The 21,697-nt window shown below is 42.8% G+C and overlaps 2 protein-coding genes across 2 annotated transcripts; both read left to right on the forward strand.

Moving 5' to 3' along the window:
* Positions 1-1,039: 1,039 nt before the first annotated feature.
* LOC123184782 (GDSL esterase/lipase At2g23540) lies at positions 1,040-2,808 on the forward strand. Its single transcript, XM_044596844.1, has 2 exons — positions 1,040-1,601; positions 1,761-2,808. The coding sequence occupies exons 1-2, from the start codon at positions 1,325-1,327 to the stop codon at positions 2,630-2,632; spliced, it is 1,149 nt and encodes a 382-aa protein (XP_044452779.1). The 5' UTR covers positions 1,040-1,324; the 3' UTR covers positions 2,633-2,808.
* A 1,467-nt stretch (positions 2,809-4,275) lies between these two features.
* On the forward strand, positions 4,276-10,198 carry LOC123187579 (uncharacterized). Its single transcript, XM_044599485.1, has 11 exons — positions 4,276-4,570; positions 5,364-5,477; positions 6,170-6,321; positions 6,845-6,938; positions 7,349-7,419; positions 7,488-7,594; positions 8,040-8,161; positions 8,654-8,742; positions 8,937-8,996; positions 9,410-9,514; positions 9,708-10,198. The coding sequence occupies exons 1-11, from the start codon at positions 4,375-4,377 to the stop codon at positions 9,822-9,824; spliced, it is 1,227 nt and encodes a 408-aa protein (XP_044455420.1). The 5' UTR covers positions 4,276-4,374; the 3' UTR covers positions 9,825-10,198.
* The last annotated feature ends 11,499 nt before the right edge of the window (positions 10,199-21,697 follow it).

The raw sequence follows: 21,697 nt of genomic DNA on the forward strand, positions 1-21,697 counted from the left end.
CTCAAATAAACTAAACAAACTTCTCATATATGTCTACAAAAATCAACATCTCATAGTTATCTATAAAAATAGGCATCTCATATATATCTAAAAAAACTAAACAATCTAGGGTTTCAACAACAAGAATCATATATTGTGAACTAATAAATAACACTACGGTACTACCAATATGAATACACATCCTAAATCGAGCAAACCAAACAAATCAAGGGTTCCATCAAATCATGGACAAATCTCTAGAATGACAACAAATTTACGGAGCAAAAGAAAGAGAAGGGAAGAGTTTACCTAGTAGGATGGATTGGGGATCGAATCCACGGATCAAATCTTCAGATCTGAGAGGGATGTGGGGGGATTAGATGGGGGCGCCGCCGCCGCCGCTGCTCTCTGTACAGAGAGCGGAGAGATGAAGAACTGCCTGGTCGGGCTGGGGCGGCCGCGCTTAAGTCACTGTGCAGCGCCCAAGAGCTAGGCGCTGCACGTCAAAGTGTGGCGCCTAGCTCTTAGGCGCTGCACAGGTGCGTGTGGAGCCGCAACTGGACCAGGGCTGCCACGCTGGCAGGATGTGCGACGCCTAAGGGGAAGGCGCTGCACAGTAGGGTGCGGCGTCCAGGTTTCGGGCGCCACACCAAAGGGTCAGCAGAGTGAAATTTTTTCTTGAACAGGTCAGTTTGTGATTTGATTTCTGCCTCAGGTCAAATCTGTGATTTCTGCCCCACAGAAACCATCTGCCAGACAACGACGAGAGTAGTACACCTCCGCCCCTGGAACGCGTGCAGCATCGTTTGGTCATTTCAGGCCACCTAAACCCCCACCCAACCGCGCCAGCAGAGGGGAAAAGACGCCCGCTTTTCGGGAGCGCCCAACGCGCATCAACCGTCCCTGCTGACTCCGGCAGTCGCGCGCATACGTCTCCACACGACTCGAGGCATCCGTGCAGGCAGGAGGGCAGCGACGAGGGCGAGACGTAACGCTTGTTTGCTTAACTACCATATCTAGCACTGAGTGCTACCAAGCCTTAAGTGCGTCAAACCAACAAACCAAACCCTCTACCACTGAGCTTCCATATCAAGCACCCCCACTGCACACACGAATCCCACAAGCCACAGTCGATCGGTCCAGCCGTGTGTTCTTCTCCCATCCATGGTCTCGCTCCCATGGAGATCCTGAGCTAGGAGAAGGTGACATACGGTCCAGATAGTCATCGACCGCGCCACCTAACGGCGCCTCGCTGCCTGCCTATACCCTGCTCTTGTGGTGTCTGCTCAGTTCGTACGTGCGTGCTGTCGTTGCGAGTGGCAAGCTGACCCGAGGCTTGATCTGCATGGGGAGAATGGCTTCGGCGGCGGCGGCGGCGGTGGCCATCGTGGCGGTGCTGTGCGCGGCGGGGGTGGTGAGGGTGAGAGGGGAGGACACCGTGGACGAGGACACGCCAGGGGCGTCCTTCATCTTCGGCGACTCGCTGGTCGACGCCGGGAACAACAACTACCTCTCCACGCTCTCCAAGGCCGACATGAACCCCAACGGCATCGACTTCGCCGCCTCCGGCGGGACGCCCACCGGCCGCTTCACCAACGGCCGGACCATCGCCGACATCATAGGTAATTTCAGTCCCTGTAACACGAAACATTTTCAACTACTGAATACATTATCCTTGTACGTACGATGAGCTTAGAGTTGCCATCACACTGTTTTTTCTAAGAAGCAACACGAGTTGCCATCACTCTGTCACTTAAACAGATGTAAACTCCATTTTTCAGGGGAGATGCTGGGCCAGGCGGACTACTCGCCGCCGTTCCTGGCGCCGAACACGACGGGCGGCGCGCTGCTGAACGGCGTGAACTACGCGTCCGGCGGGGCGGGGATCCTGAACGGGACGGGGCGGGTGTTCGTGAACCGGATCGGCATGGACGTGCAGGTGGACTACTTCAACATCACGCGGCGGGAGCTGGACGGGCTGCTGGGCAAGGAGAAGGCGCGGGAGTTCATCCACAAGAAGGCCATCTTCTCCATCACCGTCGGCTCCAACGACTTCCTCAACAACTACCTGATGCCGGTGCTGTCCGCCGGCACGCGCGTGGCCGAGTCGCCCGACGGCTTCATCGACGACCTCATCATCCACCTCCGGGAGCAGCTCACGCGGCTGCACGCGCTGGGCGCGCGCAAGTTCGTGGTGGCCAACGTGGGGCCGCTGGGGTGCATCCCGTACCAGAAGACGCTGAACCGGGTCAAGGACGACGAGTGCGTGAAGCTGCCCAACACGCTCGCCGCGCAGTACAACGGGCGACTCCGCGACCTCCTCATCGAGCTCAACGGCAACGGCGGCGGCGGCCTGCCGGGGGGCAGGTTCCTGCTGGCCAACGTGTACGACCTGGTGATGGAGCTCATCGCCAACCACAGGAAGTACGGCTTCTCGACGGCGAGCGTCGCCTGCTGCGGCAACGGCGGCAGGTACGCCGGGATCGTGCCGTGCGGGCCGACGTCCAGCATGTGCGACGACCGGGAGAACCACGTGTTCTGGGACCCGTATCATCCCAGCGAGAAGGCCAACGTGCTGCTCGCCAAGTACATCGTCGACGGCGACAGCAAGTACATCTCCCCCATGAACCTCAGGAAGCTCTTCAAGCTCTAGCCGGAGAGGGACTGGCTCGATCGATCTGGTGGCTTCGTTCCGTCGGTGACATTTTGCGTTTTGGTTCGCGATGTTTGGCATGTTTGATGTATGAACTCTAGCTATGGGCGATCGCGCGTATGTACGACTGGTTTGAAGTCGATTTTTTTAAAAAACAATACAAATGCAGAGGCTCACATGCACGTCACCATACGAAACACACACGCACACGATGCAAAATGCGTTCCTGTCTTCGTCAATTGTACACGTGCGCTTTCGAGGGCAATTGGATCGCACACGTGAACGATAAGCGGATCCGAATCGATGACATCCACCACAGGCTAAACCATCGCCTATCAGCCCTTCCCAACGGTTTTTACCATGAGGCCAACGATAGACAATAACTCCTTTCGAACACAGCTTACAACTTTCATCGTATCGTGTTCTTCAAAGAGCAATTTTTCTCAAAATCTTAAGACGATATGCCCCTTAAAATGAAAATTTACGTACCGTAAAGCATCAGACGAAACAAATCCCGTAAACGTCTATCGTATGAGTTTTTTTTCTCTGCACGTTTTTTTTCGGGACACACGCATGGACGAACTCAAACTCCGGCCGACCCAAAATGACGCCGCTCCGGCGACGCTCTGGCAATGCTCCGACCCGCCCCGTGCTCTAGTGATGCTTCAGGTAACCGCTGCCAAGCTCCTCCGCCTGCTCGCTGCTCGCGCGGCGTAGCCATGCCCCCCTACTATGGCATTGACTGGTTTACAGGTTCAATCAGAAAACGCCTCGCTATATAACGGATGGTTGCTCTAATGTACGAGAACCTATATTTTTTTTACGGGATCTACTATTTTACAGGATCTTTTGGTATGTTTCTATAATTTGTACAGTAAATTAAAAAATTTGACTGCTTTTATAAGATCTACTAGAGATGCTAGTGCCCAAAAATGAGGGTAGGAGAAAAGGTGTTTAGGTAACTACTCCCTCCGTTCCTAAATATTTGTCTTTCTAGATGTTCAAACAAGTGACTACATATGAAGCAAAATGAGTGAATTTAAACTCTAAAATATGTCTATATGCATCCGTATGTGGTAACCATTTGAAATATCTAGAAAGACAAATATTTAGAAACGGAGGGAGTAGAAGAGTTCCTGCCATAACAGATGCTCAAAATGTCTAAACGACCGTTTTTGGCATGGCGGCATCATCTGCTAGAGATGCTCTGTGTGAGCTATACCTGGCCATTCCTCGAGCCAGGCCTAACCAAGCCCGACAAAAAAAACCCAGGCCCAGGTGTCGGGCCTAGAAATTAGGCCCAAGCCCGACCCATAAGTGTAAAAGCCCATCAGGCCTTGGGTCGGGCCTCTTTGTTAAATCGCAAATATGGCGGGCCCGGGCCCCGCCTGGCCTTTGGGCTCAAAATCCAAGCCCATGCCCAGCCCATGAGCACCATCGGGTCAGGTCGGGTCGGGCCGTCTGGGCAGGGCTGCCCATGGGCAGGTATAGCGTGAGCGTATGCCAAACTACACTCTTCGTAAGTGTGCCGTGGACTTCTCTCCACCTTTCGATCAGCTTTCTACGGCTCAGATCGAGGTGGCAAACAGTGGCGCAGAGAGGTTGGATATGTTCTGCTCGGAGCTTTTGGGCCCGAAGCCCAGACGAATTAACCAGACTCACAAACAGCCCAGCTCAGGCCGCCTCCCTCTCCTCCCAGCACACACCTCCCTCTCCTCCGGCCGCCGCACGGAGGACGAGCCATGCAGGCAGCCGCAGCGCGCGCGCGCCGCCTCCTCGCGTCACCGGCGGCCTCCGGGATCCAGGGAATCCTCTCCGCCTCTCACCGCGGGTGCGCGGCGGCCGCCGAGCTCGGTCTCCTGCCCCATCTCGAGAATGGCTTCCCCGCCTCGCGCTCCTCTCCGGATCACACCAGGAGCTTCTCCTCCCACCTGCCCCGTGAGTTCTCTGACCTCAAAACATCCCTATTCTTATGGTGACCACATTGATAGCGGCTGCTTCCGAGTTATTTGGTGCGGCATTTCGTCGAACGGGTGGTGGGCAGGCAGGGTGGTGCGCTAGCTGTACGATCTCGAGCTCGTGGTCTCGAGGGTTTCATTTTGTTAGTCCCGCTCATGTTCTAGGAGTAGGCGGCGAAGCGTGGGGATAAGGGGACCCGAATAGCTCATGAAGGTTTAAGGGTTTAGGGCGATGGAAAATTGGAAATGTTCGCAAGTGCGCGCCGTGCTCTGGAAGGCTTTATGTGGTAGCTTTTGACACGAGACTGTGGTTTTCAGACTCATTCGCGGCCAATTAGCTGGGACTTAGGGATGTGATTGTTTGTGTATGGCTTAGAGATATGTATCCTGGATGGCAACTTTTTTGGTGAGGCATTGGATGATGTGCTGGATTATTAGTTGAGAGTGGCTATGCAGTTGCTTTGTGGTGCATTGCCTTGCTTGATTTACTTCAGGATGTAGTAATATACCATCATAGAACATACTCCATATTACTATGTCTCCACGTGTGTGGCCGTTTAGTACCATGCTCTGCACATGGCCGTTTAGTTTACGTAGAAGCCACATGACTACTGATATTAGGGGGCCATGGTTATTCTTTTTATTGCTCTGTTGCTTCTGATCCTTTGTTGCTCTGATAGATGTAGTATTGCATTTTCTCTGAGAAAAATAATTAGGTAGTGCAAACTACTCACCAAGCAGCTGAGCTAACTACATTTATTTGGATGATTTAGGCACTTTGCTATCGCAAACCGTAACTTCTCATTGCCGGTGTAACAAATCAGTGTGCTATCACATGGCAAGAGCTCATTTGTCGACAGACTCAAGCGGAATCGACCAACCTAAAGGTTACTTTTGAGTACTATGCTCTGCCCTGGTCCTGTCATTGTCTTCTGTTCCTGCTCTTCCGTTAATCCTTACTGCCATTTGCTACATTCAACTTACTACTGTATGTTTTACTATGTATCATTATTAAGTTAGCAATCTAAGAATTTCTCTTACAGGTATTGGCCTGCCATCTATTATGTGGACTCATCAGGGTTTTCGTCCTGGCTCTTATTGCTCGAATGAATTCTGTGATCTTATATTCAATTTACACAAGTTGACCTTTCCTTTCGGCCCTTAGAAGTTCATTAACATATACTCCCTCTGTAAACTAATATAAGAGTGTTTAGAACATTAAAATAGTGATCTAAACGCTCTTATATTAGTTTACGGAGGGAGTACAATGTTTGCAGATAAATTCAACCATTTTCAGAAAGCAAAACAAATAGTTCACTGAATTACTTTTTGTAGCAAATTTACGTTGGCTCTCTTCTGATACGAGTGAATTGATTTTGTATGCTTTTATATATTTATCTACCACAATCAGTTTATGTTTAAGTTGTCTCACTTCATATTGTTACAATAATGTAGTCTGACACATGTATCTATCTGATTGTATTTACTAATTGCAAATTTCCTAATGTTCATCAGCCTTCCCTTTTGGTATGTTTTTTTAATTTAGTGTTTGCATTTGCTTATGCATGATTTGCTGCAGAATCTGCAGAGGAGCTGTACCAGAAAATGCTGAAGTCTGTTGAAGCCCAGACTATGCCGCCAAATGCCTGGTTGTGGTCAATGATCAGTAGTTGCTCCAGTGAGGAGGATATAAAACTTCTCTTTCAGATTTTGCAGAAGCTAAGAATATTCGTAAGTCACATCTATTTTCCTCTTAAGCTAAGAATGCTTCCTTTTGCCAGTTTAGAGGCTGCATGCCTGCATCACGTAGTGTTATTATCTTAACAGATTCTCATTTGTGCTATCACCAATTTGCCACCCACCTGGTGACAGTTACGCGAAACATCTACTCTTGATTTCTAGGATCTTTTTTTGTTTCTATGAAACATAGCCACCCACTTACCCGAGTTTAACATAGAATTTCCATTGTATGTTGAACATATTGACAATTTTCTACGCATGACTTCAAATATACATATGGGTTATGGTGCTATGTTCTCGGATCATGATGTCAATTGATTGTCCAGACTCTTGGATTGCTAGCACATGAAGTATCTAAATATAGTTAGCAGCTTCTCATGTCAGTCTTTTCTTCCCCCTTATAGTTAATAGTTTTCTTCCAGACGGTACACGGGCAAAGGGTGTTCTTTGTACTTCTAGTTATATTTTTGTGACTAGATGCTGTCTGAAACCAACACTTTTTCTATCGATGCAGAGGCTATCAAATCTTCGCATCAATGCAAACTTCAACGACCATCTCTGTATGAAAGTTTCTGAGGCTTGTGCTCGTGTGGGTGTCCTTGACTATGGTATGATTCTATTTAGCAATCTGAAAAATCTGTGTTTATTTGTTAACGTGTGTTTCTTTCCAGCCTTTTGTTGGCACATAAATCATTGTTTGGATATATTTCTAGTATTTAGCTCTAGATTGCCTTGTAGGCCTTATGCCTTGCGTACTAAATCCTAATGAAAATGATTAAAGAAGGATGCTTTATAGATACTCAAACAAGAAAGAACATGTGGCTAAATTTGTTAACCTTATTTTCTATGAAGCATTTGATAAGTGGAAATGGCAATGTGTGGTGTCATATATCAGTTATGTAAATGCTGACTTTCATATAACAATGTCACTTTTTTGTGCTACTTTTTGTGTCAATGCCACATTGTTATGGCTAATGGAACACAAAACCTGTAATTCATCTTTGTGCCATGAATGCAGGGTTGAAGGTTTTATGGAATCATAATGTTTATGGAATAACGCCAACCATTGGTTCTGCCCATTATCTACTGGTATCCATTGTTACTAACTCCTTTGATCACTTCCCAAGTTGCTTTGTAATGATTTTTTCCTTCTACAGCAACATGCTAAAGAGCACAATGATACTAAACTAATGGAGAAGATAATGCAAGTCCTTAGGAGGAATTCCTTGCCATTACAACCAGGCACTGCTGATATTGTCTTCAGGTATGCTTTCGTTTGTTCTCAGTTACTATTTACCAATGTATACAATTCTTCTCTTTCAGTGTTTAAAACTTCTCATATCGTAGCATGCGAAGTCCTACCCTTTTAGATTAAAGTGAAAGTGTACATAGTTGAAGAGCTCTTTGGAGAATTTAAACCAGTTCTGGTGTTTTACTGTATCGTATCTGTCTTTTCTTTTTTGTATGATAGTTCTGACCAACTTTGTCGATATTTTTTGACCTAACAAATCTTCCAAATGTTATCTTATTAGCTATTAATTACACATCTACACATAGCCCAGAAGTATGTTTAATATGTGTATCTTTCAGTAATTGTATCACAGAGTTTTTTCGTTGTGATTTTGATTTGTATTTCGGTTTTCCTTTTTGGGCCAAGACTCTGATCATGTTTAAGTATTAATTCCATGGACACCTTTTGTATTTTGCAGTATCTGCTATAACACTGATAGATGGGATTTACTCTCAAAATATGCGGCAAGATTTGTTCAGGCTGGAGTCAAGTTGCGTCGTACTGCATTTGACGTATGGATGGAATTTGCTGCCAAAGTTGGTAAGCAGTTTGGCCCCTCTTATGTAAATTATAGTGTAACAGTCAACCTAAGCTTGAGGTTAGCTGTGTTAGTGATGCATGGCCGTTCTGGACCTCTGCTGAAAAACAGCAAGAAATCGCTACAAGTTAGCCAATTAGGGATGGACTAAATATGTTCCACTGCTCGTTGCAACTTGCAAGTGGCCTGGCTCGCTCCTAAGGTAGTAATCCTCATTATAACATCCAGGAGAGTGATGTTGTGAAAAATAATGTTTCTGTTAATTCCGTGTTGTGATGTTGCCACTCATAATAACCATTTTCAGTTGTTTACCAGTCAAATCTTAGTTTTGCTGTTGCCTTTTCAACTTTAAAGCTTCAACCGTTGCATCTTAGAGGATTATTCTTTTGACAGAAAGTAGAAGGTTTTGTTCTGTGAAGGATTATTCTTTTGACAGAAAGTAGAAGGTTTTGTTCTGTGAAGGATGCTTTACTAATATATTTCTGCTTCTCCAGGAGATTCTCAATCTATATGGAACATCAATAGCCTGAGAGGCAAGTCTATCAAGCACTATACTCTTACATCAGGTTTTGCATGCGTAAAGGTAATTGCTCCTAGCATACACACTATTTTGTACATAGTGATAAAACTATGATGCTGATTCTTCTAATGTTTATTTCGTGTGAACTTACTGAATTTGTTCGCTTTTGTACTAAAATATTTCATATTAATGTTTCACCCTCATTGCTACACTAATTTCTTCTAATCCAAAACCCATTTTAATTTGTCTTGTTGCAGGGGTCTCTGCTTGAACGCAGGCCAGAAAATGCCGCTGCCACCATTAAACTTCTTCACAAGGTTGGTTACACAATGCTAATTGCTAGCTAGATATGTGTTTCTGAAATGCTGGTATTGCTTCATATCAACCAGCAGCCTCTTATTTCCCTTCTTGATAAAGTCTTATTGTTCGACTGCATTCTGTTATTAGACTTGTATTCCTACAATACTGGAATTCCTTCATTACCAAAAAGGCAAGAACATGCACTGGTTTCTCTCAGATGAAAATGGCTCATCCTCACTCTTAGTGTTTTACTTCATCTTACGTGGCTATGTTCCTAAAGCTTTTCTATCTCATGCTATTTATTGGCATTTTTGAGTCTGTACAGATATTTTTTCACAACTCCAGGAAATCTGGATGCCAAAAGAGTTGGTAGCCAGTTCTTACTTACACAATCGACATTTGCCTGATGGTAACTTTTGGTTGCATGTAGCACCTGCCTGATCAGAAGAAACCATTTGTGAAAGATGAACTCGAAAAGCTTGTTGCTGAATGGCCAACAGAGGTGATAAAAAGGCAGAAGAAGGATGATAGGAAGGTGAGATTATATAAACGATCTTTGGTTCAATTTCTGCAGTCTGTAGGTCCTGGCGGTTTAATTTTTACCTTGCAACTCGGGTCACTAGCCTATATGTTCTTGCACTATTCTCCTAGTATGAAAAACCACTGGGTACATGAATAATACGTTGAGGTCTGCATTCGACTAGTAACAAAGTCTCTGAATATTCCAGACAATGGAGGAAGCTTTGATTGAGGACATCCCAAAGATGATCAGCTCCATGGCAAAGTCGGGCCTCGATATCTCCGTGGATCTCGACAAGCTCACCCGTCAGCCTGAAGCAGCATAGAGAAGGAACACCGCTGCTGGACACCTCGACGCGGCAGCTGCAAATCCTGCGGCACACCTGATACCCGAGGAGATCAGTTTTGACTGGGCAGGATGCGATAATTGGTTTGACACGGTAGCACTAGAACCCTCCGATAATAACGTGTACACTCTGTTGTTTGGTACACTAGTTGGAGACAAATACTTTTTGGTGGGAAACACATGCTGTTCATTTGTCAAATCCAAGGACGGCTAGTTCTCAACAAAATATCTAGCGCAACACAGTTTGGATTTTGTTTTCACAGAATTCATGTTCTGAACGGCAAGTAATCTTAGTGTTTGACTGCCCAAAACAGTAGCAATCATAGGCTTTTATCTACATATTCTGTGTCTGAATACATGCTGTCTCATATCCAGAGATGCAGGTTATCGCTTGGTGCAGATTTCACAGGCTTCTTTGATCTCTCTGCCTGTTAATACGTTACTTCCTCCGTTCTAAAACACTTCACGTGGTTTGAGTATTGGAACGGAGGGAGTATGTCTTGATGATAAATGGAGAGAACGGGCTCATATAGTATTAATGTTTTTTTTGACATCATATAGTATTAATGTTTATCAGACAGTGCCCCCTCGTACCCAATAGCAGTCTAGTGTCGAGAGACGTGGGAAACCACGGATCAACATCTGGTGAGTAGTTTTGCTGCTTTCATTCTTGTGATTGTGGCTCCCTCGTCCCCCTTAGCAGTCTACTGTCGAGAGATAGGGGGAAACCACTAACCAATATCTGGTGATTAGTTTTGCTGTCTTCATTCTTATGTTTCTGGCTCATTGCCACCGTGGTGGTGACATCTAAAGGGAAGAGATGGCTTCGTATAGAAAACAATTCTCTTTTGTCTTCTAAAAATAAAAACTCTTTACTTCATTCCCCTTCCGGCTTATTCGTAGCGGTCTACTCCTGGAGCACGCGTCTTAAAACTTGTCTTCTCGTGCTTTTGTTCTTCTTCCTTGTTTTTTTTAGCATCAGTACAGACGCAAGCGCTCATATACACGCGCATACACTCATCCCTATGAACGCACACACGCACACCCTACCCCTATGAGCACCTCCGAGAGACTGAGCCGGCATATCATCTTGGGATTTACAAAGTCACCGTAGACGCCTCATCGTCGACGGGAACATCTCCTCCCACTGAAAGCGCATCGCCGGAAATCCTGAAATAAGTCCAGCAATAATGCGAGCACCAGGATTTGAACCCTGGTGGGTCGGGGATACCACTGTCCACCTAACCAACTCAACTATAGGTTGATTCGCTGTTCTTCTTCCTTGTTGATTCACTCAGAACCCGTCTTTTCATGCTTCTGTTCTTCTTCCTTGCTGCAAACAATGGAATGGCGATTTGAGCCTGCCTTTAGAAAGGGTATGTCTACGTGCAATAATCTTAGATTCTCACTTCATGAGGTTAGCGCCTCCTGTGGCTCTACAAAACCTATGAGGTTAGTTCAACATGTGCAAGTTTGTCATTTGCAATTTCATCAACGGACACAAGGAGGAACATCAACATGCAGGTCTCTCGAAATAGGCTTTCATCTCGCTTTATAAATAAAGCAACGGTCCATACAACCCAAATCCAAACATCATCAAACAAACGACGGCTGGGGCCACAACACAAGCAAGCCCAAAAGTACATAAAAGAAATAAGAAAAAAAGCCACCTAGTGGCGTGCACCAGATGGTACTAGGATGATGATAAGCGGCGCACCGACGCCAGGAGCGCATCCACCATGAGGCCTATCCGGTCGCGAGCACGCTGCCTCGAGAGCAGGTGCCAATGCTGCAGAAAGGCAAGGAACTTGAAGGAGTCAGACGTCATGCAGGTGGATCGAGAGATGCTGACTTCAAAGAGACTTGATGCAGCTTGTGGTTTTATCAAGAACCTTTGTTGTGTGTATTCATTTTGATTGGTCTGCCCTATTTTACTTTTATTAATGATGATGAAACAATAAGTCTATATATTTTTCTAAAAATAATAACTTAACAAGGACAATGCTAATGATTTAAGGACGAACCCCTTGCGAACCAACCTGTGGTTCGATGGGATCGTAACTAACTCAGCGAGAGACAGGCGGCAGGCGATCACCCAGGCGACTAGGGTTTTGCCGGGCCGCCGCCGGCCGCCTTCCGGGCGGCGGCGCGAAAGCCGGCGCTACTTGTCCCAGACGGCGCCCTTGTGGTGGCGTGGCTGGTTTTCTCTCTCTGCTGTTTGTTCTGGCCTTGTTCTTGAACAACAGTAGATTAGTTCTTCTCTGTTCCATCGGCTAGCTCGGAGGAACATGTCAAGTAAGATCGGACGCTAAGTTTGTCAATATCTATCCAATCTATCACGGAGTTATCTGCTGTTGGTGGATTGTCCTAGATTCTGGATGTTTTGTTAGTTTGAGGTAAGAAGCAATGAAGCTACTGGCCTGGAACTGTCGGGGCCTTGCAAACGCCCCAGCAGTGCGTGCTTTGTTGGATGTTCAGCGTTATTGGGCTCCTGATGTGATGTTTTTGTCAGAGACTCATTTAGACAGCTATCCGACAAAGTGTTGAAGGAAGAGATTGAAGATGGATCAAAAGCTTGCGTGCCCTAGTGATGGAAGAAAAGGAGGACTGTTGATGTTATGGAAAAGGGAGATCAATATTCAGAGGCTAGACCTTGATCCTATGTACATAGATGTGGAAGTTAATGATGGGACTAATCAATCTTGGAGACTAACCGGGATCTATGGTGAATTCCGGTGGGAACATAAATGTAAAACTTGGGATCGTATGCGCCAGCTTCACGGGGCGTACGATCTTCCATGGTTATTGATCAGTGACCTCAATGAAATCCAATTGCTTGAAGAAAAGGATGGCGGTAACCCTCTGCCTCAACAATATATGATGGCATTCCAATCAGTGATTGAAGCCTGCGAGTTACGTGACCTCGGTTTTGTTGGGGATCGGTTCACATGGCACAGGGGAAGAATTAGGGAAAGGTTGGACAGGGGTCTGATTAATGAGGCGTGGTCAGTGCTATTCCCTGAAGCAGCTTTGGAGAATCTGCAGTATAATCACAGCGATCACCGACCTTTGCTAGTGAATACGGAGTATTACTCGTTACCGAGACAAGCTGGTCTAGGCCTGCCAAGGAGGTTCGAGGCAAGATGGCTTCATGAAGAACAATTTAATGAAACTGTGCTTGATGCATGGAATAAAGTTGGGACTGAGCCGGCAGCAAATAACATTTATACAAAGCTGAATCGTATGCATGCCGAATTCCATGACTGGGATCAGCGGGTCCTCAAGAAACCGAAGAAGAGACTAAAGAAGGCGCAAAAGGAACTGGAGAGAGTTATGGCGGGCCCTATAGATGATTCGTATGAGGAAAGAAAGAAAGAATTATCAGAACTTATTGAATACCTCCTAGAATTGGAGGAGATCCACACGATGCAGAATTCAAGAGTGACATGGCTGAAGTATGGTGATCGCAATACAGGTTTTTTCCAGGCATACACATCGGCTAGAAGGAAAAGGAACTATATTAAGAAGTTAAAACATAATGATGGTATTTGGATGGAAGGTACGGATTCTCTCAATCCACATATTCAGAATTATTTTGCTAACTTATTCACGTCTAAGGTGCAGCAAACCGATCCCTCTCTCCTGCAAAAAGTAGAATCAAAAGTCACCATGCAAATGAATGATATGTTACTGGCCCCTTTTACACCTGATGATGTTCGCAAAGCTGTGTTCAGCATTGGAGATTTAAAAGCACCTGGCCCAGATGGTCTTCATGCTATATTTTTCAAGAAGTATTGGCATATCTTAGGTGATGATATTACCCATGAGGTACTGATTGCCATTAACTCCAGACAAATTCCAGCTGAATGGAATGGTACCACAATTGTGATGATCCCTAAGATTGATACCCCAGAGCTGGTAACTCAATTTAGACCTACCAGTTTGTGTAATGTTTTGTATAAAATTATGTCCAAAATGTTGGCTGCACGTTTGAAGAATATTCTCCCTGAGGTAATCTCCCCCACTCAGGGTGCTTTTGTTCCTGGGAGACTAATAACTGATAACATACTCATTGCTTATGAGTGCGTGCATAAGATCAAGAATAAGCGAGCAGGAAGGACTGGGTTGTGTGCAGTTAAACTTGATATGCATAAGGCCTATGATCGAGTTGAATGGGTGTTTTTAAGGAATATGATGCTTAAGTTGGGATTCCATGAGCACTTTGTTGATATGATGATGGCTTGTGTGAGTTCAGTGAGATACAAAGTCAGATATAATACTCAGGAGACAGATTTTTTCACCCCCACTAGAGGTATTAGGCAAGGAGACCCCCTTTCTCCTTACCTGTTCCTACTTTATGCAGAAGGGCTATCTAGTTTATTCAGTCTGAAGAAGAAGCTGGTGGCATTGAGGGAATTAAAGTGTGCAGGAATGCACCATCAGTATCACACCTTTTATTTGCTGATGATTCTTTGATTTTCATGAGCGCAGATGTGTTAAATGCAGCTTTCTTACAGAAAGTTCTAGACACCTACTGTCAAAATTCAGGACAACTGGTGAGTTTGGCAAAATCAAGTATTTTCTTTGGTCCCAATACTAATTTTGTATCCAGATCTGAGATTTGCCAGCAGTTGCACATTGATACTGAAGCACTTTCTGATAAGTACCTTGGGCTACCTGCAATGGTGGGTGCTGATCGGAGTGATTGCTTTAGGCATTTTATTGAAAGAATCAAGCAGAGAATTCATGGCTGGATGGAAAAACAGTTAGCTACTGGAGGTAAAGAAATCCTATTAAAGGCTGTTGCTCAAGCGATCCCTGTGTTTGCCATGTCAGTATTTTGCTTGCCAAAAGGAATTTGCAAAGAAATCACGGATGTCATTGCACAGTTTTGGTGGGGTGACGATGAAGAGCATAAATAGATGCATTGGTATTCTTGGTGGAAACTCTGTTACCCAAAGAGTGAAGGAGGCATGGAGTTCGGAGATCTTTACTCGTTTAATCTTGCTATGCTGGCCAAACAATGCTGGAGGCTTATCACAAAACCTGACTCCCTGTGTGCAAAGGTATTGAAAGCAAAGTATTATCCAAATGGTAGTTTGCTCCAGGCAAGCTTAAAAAATGGAGCTTCCTTCACATGGCAGAGTATCATGAAAGGGCTGGAGATGTTCAAAAAGGGATACATTTGGAGGATTGGAACGGGAGAGGATGTTAACATATGGAATGACCCATGGATTCCATCAAGTCCGGACCGGAAAATAATTACACCCAGAGGGCATACAATGTTAACCAATGTAAATGATCTTATTGACCCACATACTGGTTCTTGGGATGAAGAGCTCATAAGGACTATTTTTAATCCAGTTGATGTCCGCAGGATTCTACAAATCCTGTTGAGCAACCAAGGATTCGATGATTTTATAGCCTGGCATGTAGACAGAAGAGGTATTTTTACCGTTTACTCGGCATATCATTTACAGTAGTTGTATACTTATCGAGCCCATGCAAATACCTTAGCTCATCCGATCGGCTCTAACATACCGGCGGTGTGGAGTACATTGTGGAAGATTAAGGTCCCACGTAAAGTATCAATTTTTGGATGGCGTATGCTTCATGGGATTATTCCCCTAAAAGGTATACTGGTGAATCGGCACATAGGTACAATTGGGTCCTGTCCTATATGCCATCAACATGCAGAAGATATCAGCCATCTCTTTTTTCAATGTATGCATGCGAAGGGTTTGTGGCAACGTTTAGGCCTAAGTGATATGATTGCCACATCAATTATTGTGGATCGTTCAGGGTCAGTTGTTCTGGAACATATTCTATTACTTCCTAATACACCACTACAGATCATGCCTTCTTTGGACATTAAGCAAGTGATTCTGGTTGGCTGTTGGTACCTTTGGTGGACTCTTCGACGGATCATTCACAACGAAGCGTACCCGCCACCAGAAAGATGACATCTATCTGTACTAGCTATTGCATCTAATTTTCAGAGATCCAATACGAAGAATATGTCTACACCGGAGCATAAGTGGACTCGGCTAGAACCAAAATTTGTCAAAGTAAATGTTGATGTTGCTTTCTTTGCAGATGATGGAGCTGGTGCAACCGCAGCAATAATACGAGACGAGAGGGGAACTTTTCTAGCAGGTTACTGCCGATATATCCCCTTTGCAGCAGATGCGGTTACCACTGAAGCAATGGCGATGAGAGATGGTCTAGGGTTTGCCAACTCCTTGGGATTCCACCGTGTCGAGGCTGAAACAGATTCACAGGAGGTTATTAATTTCTGTACGGGACATAATACATGGTGGTATCCCGCGGCTGCAATTTTCGCGGATGTGTTGACATTGGAGTATCAATTGGGAAGGTCAATTATATGCATTGTTTTCGATCTGCTAATCAAGTGGTGTATGTGCTAGCTAATTTTAGTTTTTGTAATAAGACTTCTAGAAGTTTGTTTGACGAGCCACCAATTTGTGTAGTGAATTCGCTCGTAGATGATGTTTCTGTTTTTTCGTCTTAATAAAGCTAGTCATGATGGCCTTTCCTAAAAAAAACCTGTGGTTGGATGGTTAGAGGGACAGTGGTATTTCCAGCCCACCAGGATTCAGGTCCTGGTGCTCGCGTTATTCCTAGATTTTCGACGATGCATTTTCAATGGGAGGAGACGTTCTCATCGACGACGAGTCGCCTACGGTGACTTCGTAAATCTCAAGATGATATGTCGACTCAGTCTCTCGAAGGTGCTCATAGAGGTAGGGTGTGTGCGTGCGTTCATAGGGGTGAGTGTATGCATGTATGTATGAGCGCTTGCGTCTGTACTGTGTCAAAAAAAAAGACAAACCCCTCAAAGATATTATGCATACTTTAGACTTTCTTGTATTATTTTCATGCATATCCCTTATATTTACCTATATCTAAAATAGACAATCATTCACTCTAGAAACATCTGGGCTTTGTACCATGATACTCCTATTTAACAACACTAAAATAGACTTGCACATATACATATGCTAGCAATTCATCTAATGGCTCAAACTAATCTATCAAGACATGCGTTTTTTTTCTAATCCAAAGAATTCATGTTAGCCCAAAGATTTTTCAGAGGCGATATCTAAAAGCAGAACATACAACATCATTTTTTCTTAAGAAAATATATGCTTTAAGTTAGTGCAAGTGTATTTCCTATGATCTATGTTAAATGTATATAGTTAAATTTTTACATCTTAATATTTAGCTACATCATTATCATGTAATTAGATTAGTTGAGTATGATAGAAAATTATATTATGATTGTATGATGAGAAAATCAGTTGTACGTAAGTAAAAACATTTAATATAAATAAATGAAAAGCGAAATATTGTGTAGTAAGCTGCTCGTGCAGCGTACGTTTCATTAACATTAAAAATTTAAATATGTAAAACACAAATTGACCAGTATAAAAATAAATTTAATTCAAAATTAGAAACAACGCACGACATGTCTTCAGATATGATTTCTACATCACTTTTATGCATACACATATTTCATTAAACCGGCATTTGAATTTATTGCGAAATCTGTGAGTATAATGGCTTTCTGCACTGCATCCTCGGTCACTTAACTCTGTTATCTACCGCAATCTATCCCTCTTCCAACTGCCCAATTGAATCGCGTTGTTCGAGCACTCCTTCCTGTTCGCCCAACCTATCCGCTTTGGTTGCCCCATCACTTTCCTTATTTTGTAGGAACACACCTTTCTGCAACACTGCCAAGTGGAAATCCACCTCACATACTATATAAAACTATAAATACAAATATAGTTGTAAATCTAATAATATAAAGAGGATGTCAGTCAAGTCTCCCTCTACACACACACACACACATGAAATAAATAGGGGAGCCTCACTCTAATATAATAAGATGATCCAACGGTGTGATTATAAAAATATGCATTAATGTGTCCTCGACGAAAAAAACAAGCATTTCAGCTCACTGCAGGATCAATATATACTGAAACATTTGTTCTTTTTGTCCAGGACACATATAGTTATATTTTTTTCAGTCCCTCCGTTGGATCATGTTATATTATAAGTGTGTTGGTTTAGATTTTTTTTTCAGGATTTTTGAGAACTTTTACACCGTGGAAAACCTTAACTAGTTCTATGGTAAACTATTGCAGAAAATTATATATATAGTAACTAATATATATAGTAGCGCTAATATAAGCGTGAGTGTAGAATAACTTATTCTACACCCCAGTAATGGTACATATAAAATATAGTAACTCACTATGTAAAATATAGTAATTTTCATAAAAATGTAGTAAATTACAAACTTGGGTAGTAAAAAAATTTATTTTTCAAATTACTATGTTTTATACATTGTTTTACTAGATTTTATATAGAGCGTCACTAGGGGTGTAGAATAAGATATTCTACACTCACTCTTAGAATATCGTTACCCTATATATATAAAACTATAGTTAGGTTTTACTGTTGCCGCAGTTGCAAGATCTATATTAATTCCCCACCAGTGACACTAACTCAATTATTAACATAGTATGACATAGACTTAGAATTATTTCATCACAATTAATTAATTTGAGTAATAGTTAGTTTCCATGATAGCAAACATACACGTCCGATGCACGTCTCGTGCAATATTAGTTAACCAAAAATATAGTTTTCTTGCAAAGTAATTTAATTGATTACAACACCAATATTAACCTTTTGTACCACTCACTTACTATTATTTGATCACAATTAAATAATTTGAGCATTAAGTAGTGATCTATGATATCAATCATGCACGTACAATGCACGTCTCACATAATATTAGTTAGTTGAATTATAGTTTTTTGGAACATTACAAAGTAAACAAATGAATTGAAATGAAATAACAAAATTATCTGAACATGAAAATGCCTGCAAAGAATATTTTTCTTAAAGTTGTCAGGAAAACATTACAGATACATCGATTCATGTGCTATTTGAACAGAAGCATACATTAGTGAAATACTTCTACTCAAAAGAAAATACGTAATTCCAAGTAACCTCGTTCAGGAATATATGGGTTTAGCATAGGTGCTTAAATAATCAGACATCTCAATCATATAAGATATGATGAACCCATAATTCCATGAAAGATAAAATGATAAATCACTATACGGGGAACATTGAAGCCCTAATTTGGTTCTTACAAACTGTAACCTTGTTAGTTTGTAGCTTAGGTCACATTCAAAAAGAATGGATGACCACCAGAGTAATAGCAGTCCTCTTAACAAGGCTTTACTTGTCTATAAGCATGAGGCTTGTCCGGATATTCAGTTTTAGCATTATGCAAAACCACTACTTGAGACCCCACTATTTCGAATATCTATATAAAAGAGGATATGCTACTACATACATTACATGGAACTTTATATAGTCTTGACAATGCTATAGATGATATGTTATAAGGCAGTAAAATGTACCCACATATCTTGAACATCGGTTTCACAAAGTGAAAATCTTCATCAGATTGGATGAGTTTAGTTATCAAATCAAATTTGTAATTGAATACAACATTCAAAATGTATGCTTTTCAAAACTTGTTAGAGCCATACTAAATCGAATACAACATTCATAAGATTCCTTTTTTGAATTTCGTTAGAGCCATACCGCAACTGAATACAATGCATATACAAAAGAGGCATATTCCTTACCAATGCTGGAAAGAGCCAATGTAGGAAGCCACTCCGGGAATAGTCTATGTGCCTAAACGATCATTTGGCATTCAAGTTACATAGCCCCCCTATTCCAAATTATAAGATGTTTTGGTAGGCTAAAAAAGGCTATCAAAACGCTTTATAATTTGGGACGGAGGTAGTACATAACAACAAACATAATTAATTTTCATTGCAACAACTTTTCTTCTTAAGATTAACTAACTATAGCATGCCAGTCTCGCATTAGATGTTTTTCACTCGGTTAGGATATTTGTTGTTACCTTTAGGTAGAATGATTCTCCTGTCAAAAAGCAGCCCAAGAGTGTTCCATATATGGAGACTTGTATAACAGAAGTTTCTCAAACCAAAATTTCTACCTAATATTTTGTATTTGTATATGCATTAGCTCTAATTTGCATTATCTTATAATGTTAGTAGAACCCTTGTTCCACTCATATCCATGAGTATGGCGCCAAACAATGTATTGTAATCTGAAATGATCATGTTTATAAAAATAATAATACAATGCTTAGCAAAATTTATGGAAAATAGCTTAACACAAACCTGAATAATGCCAATCGATAGGATTCCAGTTTTCCAGCAAATCCTAAAGTTGACATAAATCAACACATTTCATGCATAACTGTTAGATAAGGAAAACAAAATGATCGCGATGTTTATGGACCTACAGAAATGATCACGATAAGGAAAACTTGCATAAAGCCTAAACCATTTATCCACCCCAATTGTTAGGTGATCATCAAGCCAACACCCACCTGTGCATATGCCAGTAACATGGCCTCGCTCTATTGCCATATTCACAAGTCCTATATGTCCATGTTTGTCTTTACCATGCTTATAGGTTTGGTTCTGTATTACTTGTCTTTGAAATCTTGGTATGGCTGCCTGACAAGAGATAGGTGGTACTTACCAATATATTGCCAAAAAGGATTTCACATGTCTCATTAATTTCTGTGGCATAGCATGTTTAGTTTAGGTGTTCACCGAGATCATGATTCCCTAAGCATGATTTGGACTACATCCATATCCTACGTACTTGTCAGTAGTCTTTTCCAGCAAATAAGTTCTTCAGAGAATATCATGTATGTCTACCAAGTACTGACACACTTCATGAAGATCTTTGACAACTGAAATTGTGAACGCAGGTTGCCACATACTCCCCCTGTAAACTAATATAAGAGCGTTTAGATCACTACTTTAGTATTCTAAACACTCTTATATTAGTTTACGGAGGGAGTACTTACTAAATATCAATGACATGATACTATAACTATGACTGTATATAATAAGTATGAACACCAATACTTTCGATACACTTGTGCTTCACCGGGTCTCGATCATGAAAAACACACTATCTAATACAAAAACACTGCGGGTGCCTACCGCCGATGCTATGCATGCTATGTTTTTTTGTCATATGCTTAGCTGCACTGCACATTTGCACTCCAGTTGTTGTGAAAACAATAAGGTGGTTCTTATTTATATACAATTTCTTTCAAAGTGAGGTAATAAATCATTATTCTGTATCCATGTTTTCATTGGGGTGAACTATTCTCCACACAAATGGACAACTAACTAATAACGCAGTGGTATTGTTCTGATTCTTTTCAAAGTATTTTTCATCCACAAAACACACCGTGATCCACCTCTACGCAGGTGCACACCGCAAAATTCGACTATGTCCGTTGACTATAGAAAATCCCGGCGATGCAGAACCTGCCCAGAGCCCAGGGACATGAGACGGGTGACTGTCGAGACCGAGCCTCCGCCAGGCCAGATAGTTCCATGCCATCCGTGGCACCGGTGACACCATTGCCGCAGACAAGGTGGTCAGGCCAAACACTTAGAGCTTCTTGTACTCGGGCCAGAAGCCAAACCAGGTGTGGTGCTTGAGGATGTACTTCGCGCCGCTTGGTCCCTGAACTTGCTCCACCTGCCACTCTCCGTGTCAAAGGAATACGAGCCTGGGACCTGATCACTTCATGTGGAAAAAAATTCTCTTGGCTTCATTCCCATTCCGGCGTAGTGGTCACAACCCTAATCGACGGAGCCATTGGTTCTAAACTTGACTTTTTGTGCTTTTAATTTTCTTTCCCGTTTTTTTGAATTGTTTGGATTGCTTACCACATGTGTC

The sequence above is a fragment of the Triticum aestivum genome, chromosome 2A (assembly GCF_018294505.1).
Source record: "Triticum aestivum cultivar Chinese Spring chromosome 2A, IWGSC CS RefSeq v2.1, whole genome shotgun sequence".
Lineage (NCBI taxonomy): Eukaryota > Viridiplantae > Streptophyta > Magnoliopsida > Poales > Poaceae > Triticum > Triticum aestivum.

Coding starts and splice junctions, on each gene's coding strand:
- LOC123184782 (XM_044596844.1), top strand. CDS start 1,325: ATGGGGAGAATGGCTTCGGCGGCGGCGGCGGCGGTGGCCATCGTGGCG. Junction 1,602..1,760: donor GACCATCGCCGACATCATAG/GTAATTTCAGTC, acceptor TCCATTTTTCAG/GGGAGATGCTGGGCCAGGCG.
- LOC123187579 (XM_044599485.1), top strand. CDS start 4,375: ATGCAGGCAGCCGCAGCGCGCGCGCGCCGCCTCCTCGCGTCACCGGCG. Junction 7,595..8,039: donor ACTGCTGATATTGTCTTCAG/GTATGCTTTCGT, acceptor TGTATTTTGCAG/TATCTGCTATAACACTGATA. Junction 8,162..8,653: donor GGAATTTGCTGCCAAAGTTG/GTAAGCAGTTTG, acceptor CTGCTTCTCCAG/GAGATTCTCAATCTATATGG.